This window comes from Ranitomeya variabilis, chromosome 2 (genome assembly GCF_051348905.1).
Source record: "Ranitomeya variabilis isolate aRanVar5 chromosome 2, aRanVar5.hap1, whole genome shotgun sequence".
In the NCBI taxonomy this organism is placed as follows: Eukaryota; Metazoa; Chordata; class Amphibia; order Anura; family Dendrobatidae; genus Ranitomeya; species Ranitomeya variabilis.
Window position 1 is genome coordinate 1,048,118,036 of NC_135233.1, and position 17,270 is coordinate 1,048,135,305.

The 17,270-nt window shown below is 42.7% G+C and overlaps 1 protein-coding gene across 2 annotated transcripts in view; it reads right to left on the reverse strand.

The window, feature by feature from the left end:
- NBAS (NBAS subunit of NRZ tethering complex) overlaps positions 1–17,270 on the reverse strand; it is a 670,356-nt gene that overhangs the window by 386,660 nt on the left and 266,426 nt on the right. For both annotated transcript variants that reach the window (XM_077291450.1, XM_077291451.1), the window contains exon 29: positions 16,325–16,427. In XM_077291450.1, the coding sequence (XP_077147565.1) occupies positions 16,325–16,427 (103 nt within the window). The remainder of the gene's footprint in view (positions 1–16,324; positions 16,428–17,270) is intronic.

The following is a 17,270-nucleotide window of genomic DNA, read 5'->3' on the forward strand; positions in this document are numbered from 1 at the left end:
TATAATAAAATCAAACCCCTGATCAGACCCCTATCTTGACTCAGACACCAAATCATAAGGAAGCAAATTAAAAAAAAATACAAAAAAACACATTAACTCTCCCAATGCCGCTACACCTCATTTAACCATGAGGACGTTGCGTAATTTGTGGCTTTAAGATAGTGCGCCACTGACTATAAAAAATGCAAGCTTAGGGTTGTTTTTTTTAAAGATATTTACTAGTCATTTGCAAACAAAAGCCACCCACCTACCAAAAGGAATTACAGCGGAGAAAGGCAGGAGGGGTGGGGAGCAAAAGAAGAGCAGCAGGCGCTAATGGAAAAGGGTGGGGGGCACATGAGAAAGCAAATATGATAGTTTCTTCTGCTGGGCAATGAGGTAGCACTAACGTTGTAGAAAGAAATGGAAATAGATGGAAACTGCGCCTAAATTCATTTTTCATGGCGAGGCAGCGGCGTCTAAACATGATATTATTTTAAACTCATCTGGAGCGAGATGGGACTCTCATCCATTGTATCAGGGCCGGGGACAGTGATGTATAGGTGCTTCTGCGGGAAGTGCTGCTCCTGCTTACATCAAGTGTACAGTTCCCAGTATCAGATTGAATATGTATGGGGCCGCGCTGTTTTGCAAAGTCCTATCTTGTATAATGTATGATGGATGCTGGTGTCGCGGCACCTCTGGGGTCTGTCCTTGGCGCAAAGCTTTCTGCCCTGTAGCTGCTCTCTTAGCAAGCCGAGGAGACGATCTGGGCTTTATAAGGTGTAGCATACTAATCGCTTTGCTTCATTATCCCCGGAAATCTTTACTTTTCCCGACTACAAAGTTTCCATAAAAAGTTATTCCCAAAGTATAAAAGTTAGAACCTATCCAAAAAATAGATCAGAACATGAAGATCGAGAGGGGACTTATTGGTGGCACCCACCACCGATCCAGAGAAAGGGGCTCCGAAATGCACCCTCTGAATTAAGCTGCGGCTGCCCAAATCTGTGGGTAGGTATGGGGAACAACACTTAAAGGGGAACCCGTCAGACACTTCTGCCACCAAAGAGCCAAGAGTATCTTCACAAGTCCTGCCCTTGAGGATGTCAACCAAGCCATATAGGTCAGTAGCAAGACATGGCAGGCTTGTTTTGACCCTTTAACGTCTCCACATCGTTCATACAATGAAGCAGGATCAGCCATGACTGAAACCAACACGAGAGACAAGAAGGTAATCCTAGATTTGGATAACATACAGGAAGATAAAGCAAAATATTTGCCTAAATCACTTACGCAGAGACAGGGAGGCAGCACTATCTATGCCCACATCACTTTCATGATGAAACGGACAGGCAGTAATAACATGAGTTACACACAGACAGGGAGGCAGTACCATCTTTTCCTATATCACTTACAGGAAGAGACAGGAACGCAGCACTATCTCTGCCTAAATTGCTTGAATTAGGAGACTAGGACAGAGTACTGTCTGCTTACATTTTTTTTTTTTTTTTTTTTTAAGAAGAGAAAAAGGATGTTCATAATAGTTTCTAGAATGGGGCGTCATGGCTATGTTTGCCAATAGAATCAATTAAAAGAAGAAAGGGAGGAAGTGCTATTTGTAACATACAATATTTTGCGAAAAAAGTCACGTGACGATTATTGCGAAACCATCTAATTTGTATACAAAAATGGTGGTTACGTAGTGGATACTTAGATTATTTCAGACACTGAAAGTGGAAAAATAACTATAAAAGAACATTATTCATATAGATATAAAGATATAACACACTCAGGGCTTTCATTCTTTGGAAAAAAAGAAAGAAAGAAAAGGCTAAGTGCTCCCTCCGTACGATAAACATCTCATTTCCTGCCGCGCTCTATTATATATCTTTACTGCAGTATTTTTTCTCCCTTCCCTGACATGCACACCATATTAAATGTAGATTCCTACCCGCAGACATATTTTCACACATTAATTCCCATCGCTGTCAATTAGGGGAAGCAGGCACAATTACCCACCGTCGCTCCACTAACAAAAAGCTTGTCACATGACAGGTACGGATATCCCAAACCTGTCACTCCATCAAAAAGGGAAAAATCTGCGCGGTCCCAAGGGGATATTTGTGGAATCTATGCTTTCAGGAAACAATATTAGAGGGTAATATAAGCACGTAATGATTATTTGTGGCAGTAAGAACTATCGGGGCACGTTCACACTGGGCAATTTCCTGATGAATCAGCAGCAAAACTTGCACATTTACCTACAAATTGTCTGGATTGTACCCGATGCATTGCACAGAGAAATCCATAGTGATAAATCTGCATGGTCGTTTTCAGCACAGATGGGGTTCTTTGCATTGTGGGGATGAGATTTGTGAAAATATCATTAACTTTACCACCATCATAAAACGATCTCAAACAAAAAAAAAAGAATGAAAAAAAGCAAAACGCAGCACGTTTGCTATACCTGAGCCTACCATTAAAGTGTAAGAGGTGTTATTTTTATTTTTCACATAATTAATAGTTCATGTGAGGAATGTATCTACTTCACCTTCTGGCAGCCCTTGGGCCCCATTGCATACAGGACTCGGAGCTCTAAAAATTAACAGAAACCTGTTTGGTCAGGAGAAAATAACTATTTGATTTCAGACTTGTGAATCCTCACATCGCACACACTGCACACAGTGAGCATTCTCCGGTGGCAGGAGCAGGCAGTCATGTGAGCGTGAGTATGCAATTTCCATACTTCCAAACACATTCCGACTAGACATGTCCAGACTCGTTCAATACAGGTGCATTGAGCGAGGCCAGGGACAACTAGTTGGCATGTGACCAAACCTATGAAAATCACTTGCGATCACGCGTTGGCACCAGAGATCCCTAAAAGTGCACACGGTGTGAGGACTCACAAGTCTGCAGTCCCATAGAGTGACTGCAGACTTATAGCCTATGGCCGGACAGCCCCTTTAAGAAGGCTTTAGACATGTTGCAATCAGTGAATGAGCATTCCTGTCTATTAGCAGAGTATACATTTTGGCCATAACCCCAAAAATAAGCAAAAAACTCATTTGTCAGGTGATTTATGCGGATGTAAAAATCATCATTGAAAGCAAGGTAAATGGGATGTGCTCCTGATAACCTGATGCTGTTTAGATCTTAAAGGGAATCTGTCAACGGGTTTTTGCTATATACGGTAATCTGACAGCAGTATTATGATAAGGCAGAGTCCCTAATTCAAGCGATGTGTCACTTACTGGGCTGCTTGTTGCCGTTTTGAACATCCTTGTTTTCATAGCAGGACTATAAATGCTGAGCTGTGTATCATCCTGCTTACACGACCAATCAGAGGAGGGGGCAGGGTTACAGATTAGCTGGACTGCCTTGCACGTGACACCTAGTCCTGCAGTGTTAATATCCTGCCAATAAAGCACTGATTGTTTTGAAACTACAGCACACAAAAACTATAAAGTGACATTCCCATTAAAGGCTGACTATCAGCGTAGAATAACTGTTGAAACAAAGCACAGGCACTCTGGAGCACCAAGGCACGGCCAAACAGGTCAGTGACCTTCCCACCTGCTTGATCTCCATCCTCGCCCTTCTCTTTCGACAGCTCTGGCTTCATAGAGACAGAGAAAGGTGAAGATAGTTGGAAATATTCATGTATATGAATCCAGGGCGGTCACCCAAAGAAGAGGTGGAAGAAATTGAGGGAAAACAAGTAGGTAGGAAAGTGCATTTAAGTGTTTAGCCATGTAAAGGGAGCACAGAGCGGAGTGCTTGGTTTCAACAGTCATTCTGTGCAGACACAATAATCGTTCTTCTCCCATCGATTTTCAATATCCTGTGTAAATGGAACGGTAAAAAAATCATTATCCATAGTCAACGATCTATCATTAGTAAATCTCTAAATTAAATAAATTACTCTGGATCAATGACATGTGGCGGCATATTAATTTCTATAGTGTCCACAGTGTGAAAAAAAAATAGTAAGTGGTGCAGCTCCATTTTCTCGCATACACACAGCAGACATCTGAAGTCAATGATGTGTTAAAAAAAACGAGAATCCCCAGCAGTGACTGATCCATAGAATCTGCAAGACACCACAAGTACCGTGGCTCTGTACGACAGCTTAGACTAGGGTTCACCATTTGGCATTACGAATTCAGCTTTTTCAATTCTGTAGTAAAGCCAGGCAGGATAGGGTTAAATCCTAGCTCTGCAGGCTTTGATTAATGCACTTGGCTGGCCCTGCATATATACAGGCTAGCTGTTTATGTGAGTCAGTCAGCTCAGGAAAGTTGACCGGACTGGATGAGTCTTGAAGCTGAAAAGAGAGACAGACCAGAATTCCTCTCGGAGAAGAGTCTGCACAGGCCAAGTATAAGTGATTGCTATGGACAATAGCGGTTTTGGTTGACCAAGCTGGGGTTCGCTCATGAGTATGTCCAAGCATTTAACATGGTATCAACTGCTAGAAAAGTGAAGGTAGCCAAGTGAGGCAAATGGTACGGGAGGTCGTAAAGAAGGTGACTCTGGAGCAGGACGCTGAGACTTTCCTGAGAGAGAATAATGGGGATAGGGGAAAATATGTGCAAGTGGGTTGAGAGCTGGCTCAGGGATAGGAAACAAAGGGTGGTTATTAATGGAGCACACTCGGACTGGGTCGCGGTTAGTAGTGGGGTACCACAGGGGTCAGTATTGGGCCCTCTTTTTAACATATTTATTAATGACCTTGTAGGGGGCATTCAGAGTAGAATTTCAATATTTGCAGATGACACTAAACTCTGCAGGGTAATCAATACAGAGGAGGACAATTTTATATTACAGGATGATTTATGTAAACTAGAAGCTTGGGCTGATAAATGGCAAATGAGCTTTAATGGGGATAAATGTAAGGTCATGCACTTGGGTAGAAGTAATAAGATGTATAACTATGTGCTTAATTCTAAAACACTGGGCAAAACCGTCAATTAAAAAGACCTGGGTGTATGGGTGGATGACAAACTCATATTCAGTGGCCAGTGTCAGGCAGCTGCTACAAAGGCAAATAAAATAATTGGATGCATTAAAAGAGGCATAGATGCTCATGAGGAGAACATAATTTTACCTCTATACAAGTCACTAGTTCGACCACACTTAGAGTACTGTGCACAGTTCTGGTCTCCGGTGTATAAGAAAGACATAGCTGAACTGGAGCGGGTGCAGAGAAGAGCGACCAAGGTTATTAGAGGACTGGGGGGTCTGCAATACCAAGACAGGTTATTACACTTGGGGCTATTTAGTTTGGAAAAACGAAGACTAAGGGGTGATCTTATGTTAATGTATAAATATATGAGGGGACAGTACAAAGACCTTTCTGATGATCTTTTTAATCATAGACCTGAGACAGGGACAAGGGGGCATCCTCTACGTCTGGAGGAAAAAAGGTTTAAGCATAATAACAGACGCGGATTCTTTACTGTAAGAGCAGTGAGACTATGGAACTCTCTGCCGTATGATGTTGTAATGAGGGATTCATTACTTACATTTAAGAGGGGACTGGATACCTTTCTGGAAAAGTATAATGTTACAGGGTATATATATTAGATTCCTTGATAAGGCGTTGATCCAGGGAACTAGTCTGATTGCCGTATGTGGGGTCGGGAAGGAATTTTTTTCCCCATGGTGGAGCTTACTCTTACCACATGGGTTTTTTTTGCCTTCCCCTGGATCAACATGTTAGGGCATGTTAGGTTAGGCTATGGGTTGAACTAGATGGACTTAAAGTCTTCCTTCAACCTTAATAACTATGTAACTATATGAGAAGGTGGCAGACAGAGAGAAACTGCCACCCAGACTAAGGGACAGAGGTCCTTTCTCAATACCTTACGGGGGAACCTGAAAAAGAGTAATACAGTTAGGTCCATATATATTTGGACAGAAACAACATTTTTCTAATTTTGGTTATAGACATTACCACAATGAATTTTAAACAAAACAATTCAGATGCAGTTGAAGTTCAGACTTTCAGCTTTCATTTGAGGGTATCCACATTAAAATTGGATGAAGGGTTTAGGAGTTTCCGCTCCTTAACATGTGCCACCCTGTTTTTAAAGGGACCAAAAGTAATTGGACAATTGACTCCAAGGCTATTTCATGGACAGGTGTGGGCAATCCCTTCGTTATGTCATTCTCAATTAAGCAGATAAAAGGCCTGGAGTTGATTTGAGGTGTGGTGCTTGCATTTGGAAGGTTTTGCTGGGAAGTAAACATGCGGTCAAAGGAGCTCTCCATGCAGGTGAAACAAGCCATCCTTAAGCTGCGAAAACAGAAAACCCATCCGAGAAATTGCTACAATATTAGGAGTGGCAAAATGTACAGTTTGGTAAATCCTGAGAAAGAAAGAAAGCAGTGGTGAACTCATCAATGCAAAAAGACCTGGGCGCCCACGGAAGACAACAGTGGTGGATGATCGCAGAATAAGCTCCATGGTGAAGAGAAACCCCTTCACAACAGCCAACCAAGTGACCAACACTCTCCAGGAGGTCGGTGTATCAATATCCAAATCTACCATAAAGAGAAGACTGCATGAAAGTAAATACAGAGGGTTCACTGCACGGTGCAGCCACTCATAAGCATCAAGAATAAAAAGGCTAGACTGGACTTTGCTAAAAAACATCTAAAAAAGCCAGCACAGTTCTGGAAGAACATTCTTAGGACAGATGAAACCAAGATCAACCTCTACCAGAATGATGGAAAGAGAAAAGTATGGCGAAGGCGAGGTACAGCTCATGATCCAAAGCATACCACATCATCTGTAAAACACGGCGGAGGCAGTGTGATGGCTTGGGCATGCATGGCTGCCAGTGGCACTGGGTCACTAGTGTTTATTGATGATGTGACACAGGACAGAAGCAGCCGAATGAATTCTGAGGTATTCAGAGCCGCCATACTGTGTGCTCAGATCCAAATGCAGCCAAACTGATTGGTCGTCGTTTCATACTACAGATGGACAATGACCCAAAACATGAAGCCAAAGCAACCCAGGAGTTTATTAAAGCAAAGAAGTGGAATATTCCTGAACGGCCAAGTCAGTCACCTGATCTCAGCCCAATTGAGCATGCATTTCACTTGTTAAAGACTAAACTTCAGACAGAAAGGCCCACAAACAAACAGCAACTGAAAACCACCGCAGTGAAGGCCTGGCAGAGCATCAAGAAGGAGGAAACACAGCGTCTGGTGATGTCCATGAGTTCAAGACTTCAGGCAGTCATTGCCAACAAAGGGTTTTCAACAAAGTACTAGAAATGAACATTTTATTTAAAATTATTTAATCTGTCCAATTACTTTTGGTCCCTTTAAAAACAGGGTGGCACATGTTAAGGAGCTGAAACTCCTAAACCCTTCATCCAATTTTAATGTGGATACCCTCAAATGAAAGCTGAAAGTCTGAACTTCAACTGCATCTGAATTGTTTTGTTTAAAATTCATTGTGGTAATGTCTATAACCAAAATTAGAAAAATGTTGTCTCAGTCCAAATATATATGGACCCAACTGTATGACCTTGCCCTGCAAGATGCCAAGGAGTACGATGAGCTGAAGGTGGAGATTATGGCAAGTTTGGGAGTCACCCTGGCAGTCAGGGCATGTCGGGTGCAGCTCTGGTACTACCAAAGGGACAAACCTCCCCGATCCCAGATGTTCAACCTGTTACACCTGTGCAAAAATGGCTACAGCCAGAGACCTGCTCTCCAGTACAGAAGATGGAAAAAATGGTACTGTACTGGTTTATCCACTGTGCTGTATTGGTTTATTCACTCACTAAAGAAATGCATTCAAAGATGGATTGCCCAAGGAGATCCCCAGAATGCAGATGACCTTCTGAGCCTCATGGAAAGATACATGGCCCTGGAGAACTCCCTGACCAATCAACGGAGCCTGAGGTCACATTTCTGGGATACCCAAATATAGGGGTCCAAGGCTACATTTGAGGGACGTATAAAGACCCAGGAGGGGTCAGGAGCGGGTTCAAAGGTTACAAGTCATACAATTATCTGTTGGAGCTGTTGAGTCCCGGATCATATATCAGCAGTTTGTCCCTTGACCTTGGAGTGGACTGCAGAGTAGGCCAGAATTACTCCTACTTTGCCCACTCTGCCTGCATTTTTATTCCTCATTCTGGCAAGGGACCTTAGGAATACCAGATGACTTATGTCCAAGTGAGGGGACTTCTCGACTCAGGGAGTTTGGTTACCCTGGCAAGGGCCACAATTAAGCATGTGTTACTCCCTGGAAATGGGGTGGGGGAAAGGTGTGTCCATGGTGAAGCAAAGAACTACTCCATGGCCCAGATCGACAAACATACAGACTGTGGTTCTTTGTCCCACCAAGTGGGATTGGTCAAAGAATTGTTGCATGCCATTGGTCGAGATTTTCCCTTTCTTCTGGGAATTGTGAGCCAAGGCTGTGGCACCAAGTGATCTAATATATGTGGTCAGGAGTCAGCTGTGGTACCAAAGTCACATGACTTAAAAGGTGAATTTACATTCATTGTGCTGGTTAGAAAGGAGGATGAGGAAGCATCCCTTGAAATCCGTACTTTGGAAACTATAAACAGGGCTTGCCAGGAGCCAATAGTTTCCATGAGGGGTCAGGCATAATATGTTGTGTTGTGGGAATAAAGTGAAGGGACAGGTAAATGAACGCAACCTCTTTGGGCCAAGAGAAAAAATTCACGGGTATAATCGGTCGGCTTGAGTGGGTATTTCTGTTACTGCCCACATGTCAGGACAGGTTCCTTAACCAATGGCAGGGGCCCTTATAAGGTGGTAGAAAAGGTGGGAGAGATAAACGATGGAGTATACCAACCCAGGAAAAGGAAGCTTTTTCCCATATATTATGGCAACCTGCTAAAACCCTGTACAGGGAGCCACTAGAAAACCCTGGCTTGTTAGCGCAAATAAAAAACAACATTCCGAAAGTCAAAGTAGTAGGAAATTTGTCACCTTCCCAAAGACAATATAAATGGAAATCGGTACCTAAAAATATGGGTACAAATAGATGTGCCCAAGTAAAGATCAAGATTTCGTTAAAAAAAGCCCACCACACAATACCCCAATCTGTTTCTAATTTAAAAAATCGTTAATTTCTGGAACCATCACTAAATAGGAAGTGCATGTCTTTATTTCGGAAACACAAAGGGGGTCGTGAACGTTTTCACTTTTTTCCTTTCATTTATTACTTGCATTATATTACTGTGGAAAATTGACATATTGTAGCTTTGTTGAAACTCCCTGATGCCTTTTCAGAAAGATTCCTACGTAGCTTTATAATTTGCTTTCAAAGCTTCTCCTGGGAGAAGGGGAGACTGGCAGTCGTATCCAACTAAATCGGTAAACTGTAATAAAAAGCTTCAAATAATTTACAACTTTTAACAGATGTCAAGCTTTGTAAGTAAATTATGCCACTCGCGAGCGTGTTCGGGCTTTGTGCGCTCGCTTGATTAAAGTGAACACGCAAACAGCGCGCATCAACGCAAATTCAGACCGCACAAACAACCTGGCCTTGAACATGGAGAGCTGATGTACTGTATTAAATGGATAGCGTGCGGCTTATTCTTCAGATTACAGGTGGGGAGTGTTGCAGCCGAACACTGCTGATGTCCCCCCGATCTGTGCGGAACACAAGAACAATGTAGTGATAAAATATAAGTTATCACAGAAAATAAAAATTATATTCCTACACATTCTCTTCTTTACACATACTCATTTGTAGCAACAGTTTTTCCATGCGTAAAGTCAAAGAGGGTCTCCAGGAAAAGTATAAAAAAAATTAAAATACAAAATAGAAAAGGAAATTCCTAAATACCTTTAATTAGCAAATCACAGTGGTTTTGCCTATGGAGGTAATCACTACAGAAGCAGTGTGAGCAGCCTATTCTTACGTCAGCACCCATGGAATCTCCAGTATTAGATCAGATAGACAGGACGGACAGCAGTGTGAGCAGCCTCTTCTTACGCCAGCACTTCTGGAATCTCCAGTATTACATCATATAGACAGGACGGACAGCAGTGTGAGCAGCCTCTTCTTACGCCAGCACTTCTGGAATCTCCAGTATTACATCATATAGACAGGATGGACAGCAGTGTGAGCAGCCTCTTCTTACGCCAGCACTTCTGGAATCTCCAGTATTACATCATATAGACAGGACGGACAGCAGTGTGAGCAGCCTCTTCTTACGCCAGCACTTCTGGAATCTCCAGTATTACATCATATAGACAGGATGGACAGCAGTGTGAGCAGCCTCTTCTTACGCCAGCACTTCTGGAATCTCCAGTATTCGATCAATAAGACCTGGTGGACAGTACTTTGAGCAGCTTCTTCTTACCTCAGCACTTCTGGAATCTCCAGTATTAGATCAAATATTAGACAAAATTTGAGAAATTCGGCATGCTCAAGCGGAAGTAGATAAAAGTAAAACTATTACTAAGGATGGTTGCCAGAATTGTGTCAGAAGTTTTTTATGTATTACCTGAACTAGTTCATGGTTTTATTTATTTGCAATAAAGACCTTTTACTTTTATCTACTTCTGTTTAGACATGTTGAATTTCTCAAATTTCGTCTACTACTGCTGAGCACACCAGTGAAATTCCTGGCACCCACAGCAGTTAATCTATCCCGCATCCAGCTGATATACAAAGAAGATAATGAGCCCTGTTTTCTATAAATATTAGATCATACAGACGTATTAGATCATATAGACTCGTAAAAGTAGTTGTCTGTTCTTCTTTCTCAGGAACACACTTCTCCCCTTGCCTCTCTACTTCCTACTTGCCAGGGAGCATTGAACTCTTGAAGATTGACAATTCCGGTGCTACAAACCTATCCCAGACTCTGCTTCCTCTTCTTGGGTCCGTTGCCCTCTGTTGTGCTCCACGTCAGATTTTGCAAGTTGTCATGCATGGATCAAGGACATCTTCTCCCTAGACCTACTTAGTGTCCATTAAGATACACCAGCGTCTTCGGATTGAGCGTTTAGTCCTTTTGCTCATACACTTGCTTCCATCCCTACTGGTTTCCACTTCAACTGTTCTGCTGCTCTTGAGATTCTAATGTGTGTCAAGTCCTCACTGCCCTATGCTGTGCCTTACAGTTGCTGCATTATTAATGCCTGAGGTCCGAGTGCCTGCCTGACCAAGAGCTTAGAGGATCCACCTCACCTGGAGAACCAAACATCGGCCAGCCGTATGGCTGAGTTACTGACTTCAACTGTGCACGTTCCCACGAGGCAAGCAAAGACAACTTTGCCTCTAGCACATCGGCAAAGCGCACAGGCCTGAAGTTGGCCGGATACTGTGATCAGACAAGCTTTAGAGCTCTGCTCATAAACTTTATGGCAAAGAGCCTGCAAGCAATGAGCTCCTCAGCTTGAAGGCTGGCCACCTCTTATAGACTGCAGCGGTGGCCAGTAATCTACACAATCCACATTAAACAATAAAATTAGCACTTCATTCCTTGAGAAAGGAGAGAATGTTTAGTAAGAAGTAACTTGCAAAGATGCTTGTTTTTAGATTATGAGCAAACCTCTTTGAAATGTAAAATACATTTCTCATCTGCAGCCGTAAACTTGAGAAACAAACTCGGCTCAAACTATTTACGAGAATTAAAAAGGGACCATATGAAATGTTTGACACGGCTAATGCTAAAACGTATTTCACGACATGATGCCGGCTTGTAAGAAGTGCTTACGTCTCCAGTACAGACCTTAATTTCATCTAATAGCTTGTAAAAATTGTGCGCTGTCTCCATCAAGTGACAGAATACTCCGAGTGCCGGAGGGTAAAACCGCTGTCCTGCATCTCACTAAGGGAAATACACAGATGAAAAACCAGGGAAGTCACCTAGACTGAGGAATATCTTGTACTAAAAAAGACGGGGGAAAAGCCACACACTGTGGAGCAGGCAAACGGAGAATCTCGCCGAGCCCTGGGAGAGCTCTGCAGTATGCAGATTTCCCACTCTTTCTGGTATTCCTGAGTGCAGGTGACTTCCCTGGTTTTCCATCTGTATACAGTGCCTTGCGAAAGTATTCGGCCCCCTGGAACTTTTCGACCTTTTCCCACATATGCTTCAAACAAAAATACCAAATAGTAAATTTTCGGTGTTAGTGGAACACAATTGTGAATTTGAACTAAATTTATAGGTTATTTTAAATTTTTGTGGAAATTCAAAAACTGAAAAGTGGGGACGGAGTGCAATATTATTCGGCCCCTTTACTTTCAGTGCAGCAAACTCACTCCAGAAGTTCATTGTGGATCTCTGAATGATCCAATGTTGTCCTAAATGCCTAATGATGGTAAATATAATCCACCTGTGTGTAATCAAGTCTCCGTATAAATGCACCTGCTCTGTGATAGTGTCAGGGTTCTGTTTAAAGCACAGAGAACATCATGAAGACCAAGGAACACAACAGGCAGGTCCGTGATACTGTTGTGGAGAAGTTTAAAGTCGGATTTGGATACAAAAAAACATCCCAAGGAGCACTGTGCAAGCGATCATGTTGAAATGGAAGGAGTATCATACCACTGCAAATCTACCAAGACCCGGCCGTCCCTCTAAACTTTCATCTCAAACAAGGAGAAGACTGATCAGAGATGCAGACAAGAGGCCCATGATCACTCTGGATGAACTGCAGAGATCTACAGCTGAGGTGGGACAGTCTGTCCATAGGACAACAATCAGTCATACACTGCACAAATCTGGCCTTTATGGAAGAGTGGCAAGAAGAAAGCCATTTCTCAGAGATATCCATAAAAAGTGTTGTTTAAAGTTTGCAACAAGCCACCTGGGAGACACACCAAACATGTGGAATAAGGTGCTCTGGTCAGATGAAACCAAAATCGAACTTTTTGGCAACAATGTCAAACGATATGTAAAGGCAACACAGCTCATCACCCTGAACACACCATCCCCACTGTCAAACATGGTGGTGGCAGCATCAAGGTTTGGGCCTGCTTTTCTTCAGCAGGGACAGGGAAGATGGATAAAATTGATGGGAAGATGGATGGAGCCAAATACAGGACCATTCTTGAAGAAAACCTGTTGGAGTCGGCAAAATACCCGAGACTGGGACGGAGATTTGTCTTCCAACAAGACAATGATCCCAAACATAAAGCAAAATCTACAATGGAATGGTTCACAAATAAACGTATCCAGGTGTTAGAATGGCAAAGTCAAAGTCCAGACCTCAATCCAATCGAGAATCTGTGGAAAAAGCTGAAGACTGCTGTTCACAAACGATCTCCATCAAACCTCACTGAGCTCGAGCTGTTTGCCAAGGAAGAATGGGCAAGAATTTCAGTCTCTCGATGTACAAAACTGATAGAGACATACCCCAAGCGACTTGCAGCTGTAATCGCAGCAAAAGGTGGTGCAACAAAGTATTAAGCTAAAGGGGCCGAATAATATTGCACGCCTCACTTTTCAGTTTTTGAATTTCCACAAAAATTTTAAATAACCGATACATTTCGTTCAACTTCACAATTGTGTTCCACTTGTTGTTGATTCTTCACCAAAAATTTACATTTGGTATCTTTATGTTTGAAGCATGATACGTGGGAAAAGGTTGAAAAGTTCCAGGGGGCCGATTACTTTTGCAAGGCACTGTATTTTCCCTAATGAAACGTGTGACACCGGAACGGCACCGGCACGAGTATAGGACTTATTATTTTTAAAAGGTGGAAACATACTGATTGAAAAAAGGTTGTCAGAGTAGAGGACAACCCCTTAAAGCCTAAAGGCCCCCATACACATTAATGATGATGACGGCTTCCGCCGATGGTCTAAAATGTATGGGGGTACCGGGCAACTGATAGTTGGGAGAAATGCTGATCGGACAGGTCTGATTTCGGACTGCCGATCACATGTTCTTCCGGAGATAAGTCACCACTTGTTAGTTAGTCGGTGACTTTCTCAGTGAACACATGACAACTCACCCAAACCAGTGCTCCTGTGTACTGGAGAGCTGCCCGAGACGCCTGTCGGCTAACAATCGCCTAGCATCGCTTGGCCAATAGTCATCTAATATGTACGGCCGGTATTACTAGTGTATTGAAGTTAACAACATAGTTTAAAGAGGTTGTCTGGACTTAGGCGCGCACTGTGCGGTTTCTCTAGTACAGGGAACGGGCAGTCATGTGATTTGAATACTTATGCAAGTTGCATAGTTTCGGCCATATTCCAACTAGACGTGTCCAGCCTCACTCAATACACTTGCATTGAGCGAGGCCATGCACGTCTAGTCGACACGTGACCATATGTAATCAAATCACTTACTTGCAGTCACGCGTCCGCCATTAGAGAATCCGGCCAGCGCATAGTGCGAACGCTGTGAGCATTCACAAGTCTGCAGTTGGTTTTTTTAAGGCCGGATAACCCCTATAAGTAGCCAGCTTAGTTATGACTCCGACTTCACTTGGATAGGAGAATGTTATCTTGTAATGATTCATTTTTCCAGACGTGTGAAAAATCTGAATTATGACTTTCAACATGCATGTCTGATTGCATCAGGCGAGACCTCCTCCGAGGATCAGTGCATACTAAGCTTCTGCAGTAGAGCCCAAAATGAGGACGTATGCCATATCTCGCTCATACAGCTGTATGGGGGTAGTCACCAATAATACCGTGTTGTTCTAGATCTTCTCTATGCAGAATTCATTGCAACACCATACAAGAGGGACCAGTGGTTGGAGAAACTCACAAGCCTACCAGCGTGCTCATTAAATGATCCCAATTATGATTGTAGGACTAGATGTCCTCTTTATAGCAGCACGTCATTTCCAGGTCTACTACTCAGTAGGGATCAATTCCGCATATAATAATAGGGGGTCAGACATCAGGTTTTCTGACACCGAGCTGCAATGCTAAAACAGAAGGATTTTAAGTTCACTTTGCTTAAAGTTTAACCGGCATATGTTGCATCATTAAAGCTCATCATCATCAGTCCTTTCACACAAATCCTGACGAAAAGTGTGGTGGTGTTGCTGCCATCATCCCCCACAACAAAGTAATCCTGCTTCTGTTACACAAACCCATTTTAATGGGAATCTGTCAGCAAACTTTGGCTATGTAATCTGAGAGCAGTATAATGTAGGGGCCGAGACCCTGATTCCAGTGATGTATCACTTGCTGGGCTGCTTGCAGTCATTTTGATACATATCACAGTTTTCTCCACTGCAGATCTTGGAATGCTGAGCTTTGCATAACCCCGCCCACATCACTGATTGGCTGCTGTGTATTAACACAAAGCTGCTAATCAGTGGTGGGGGGCGTGGCTGGACTAGGAGGCAAAAGGCAGTTAGTCCTGTAGTGATAATCTCTTGCTGATAAGACACTGATTTTTTTGAAACAGCAAACACAAAGCCTATAAAGTGACATATTGCTGAATTCGGGGTGTCTGCCCCTACCATCATACTGCTATCATATTATATAGCAAAAACCTCCTGAGAGATTCTTTTTTACAATATCTGACAAGTTCTCTTTAAGATATCCAGAAACTGTCCAGATTTTCATGCTTTTGTATCACCATTTTGCAAGCACTATAGGTGCTAGAACTTTCCATCACTTCCCAGTAAGCAGTGCACGTGCAACTATCAAATGGCTGCCCTGAACTAAAAGCCGGCCTCTCTGTCATGCCTGAATGCATTGTGAAATAAAAAAAGCAGGAAGAGAAAAACAACAACCAGCCACCATTTTCCTGTAATCTGTCGATGTGTTTGCTGCTGAAGATGGATTACACTTGACAACAGGCAGTGGACAGCAAAACTTAAGACAACTAGTGGCAGACACTTATGAGAAAAATTTGTAACAATTTATAAACTGATTTGGTGATAATTTATCACACTTTTTTTTTACTGAAGAATTTATAAATCAGAAAAAAAATATATAATTAATTATATATCTAACGATAGTAAATAAAATAAAAAAAATCTTAATAAAACAATTAAGAGTCGATTTCATTTTTCATTTCAGGAAAAGACACCGGCCGATGTGGGCTCTGCTTTCTGGACTGTCAGTAATGTCCAAAAGCAAGCGTAGGGCACCCGACCAGTAGTGAATATTTTACAGCAATTATCTGGGCGGTAAATCAGTGCGGCGGTCATGTGGATATGCGTCAAGTATTTAATGAATAATTGATTGGGGCAGGGCAGCGGCACCATATTCTGCTCTGTAGCTGTATTCCATGGAGCGGTTACTGGATGGGAACCAGGGAAATTCCAGGCCGTGGCCCTGTAGGCTCCAGCCATGTACATTTAATTATAGCAGTAAACAGGGCACAGTGGGGTCCACAGCGGGCTCACCTCATAGCAGATGTCCGTGCTCAGACACGTGTACACATTCTGCTGCATGTCCAGAATATCCTGCAGCAGACCCTTCCAGTGACTCTCGCTGACCGGAGGTTGTCTTAAAAAAAAAAAAAACGGGAAGAAAAGTGCAGATTAGAATAGCGAGCACCGTGCACATAATACCTCACTATAGTTATTTTATTTATGGCCCTATTTAACAACAAGGCACATACTAAACGCTCCAAACTCAAAGTTGGTCAAATCTGAGAATATTGATTTTTGGCCAAAAATCATGGGGCCCCACAGCGAAAGTCCTGTTTTAGGCACCCTTTTTTCTCCATACCACTAAAAAAGGGATTTGGTGGAATAGGCTGGCTCATACTTCACAAATGTTAAAAAACAGGGAGAGTAACATGTATAGCACAGTAATTATGCCCCTACTGAAGCACAATATTGTTCTCGCCCCTTAGACACATTGTCAGTATATCCCTAAATTCTCCCCACACAATTGTCCCCTATAGCACCCCTTGCAAGCAAAGTATGAAGCCCAATAAAATATGATGTCCTCAAAAGTTGCCCCAACTCCGTATAATTCTTCCCAAATTTCCCCAACACTGTAAAGCGCCCCACAGCATGACGTGCCTACAGCGCCTCCCACACAATCTCAAATATCATGGCCCCCACACACTATAACAGGGTTCTCACAGCGTGGACAAACAAAAAGAGTTCAAACTACTGGTGTAAAAATACTTTATCAAACTTTATTCCATCAATTATAAAATGATATCCAAGGCAGGATATTCAGAAAGTGGGGTGTTTTGTAATGTAACTGTTCTTTGTGAAAGCTTTCTCACACACAGTGTCATGGTGCCACAGCTCCCAAACATGCAGTATCATGGCCCCCACCACAGTATGGTAGCCCCTCAATACACAGTATGATGGCCCCAACAGATAGTATGAT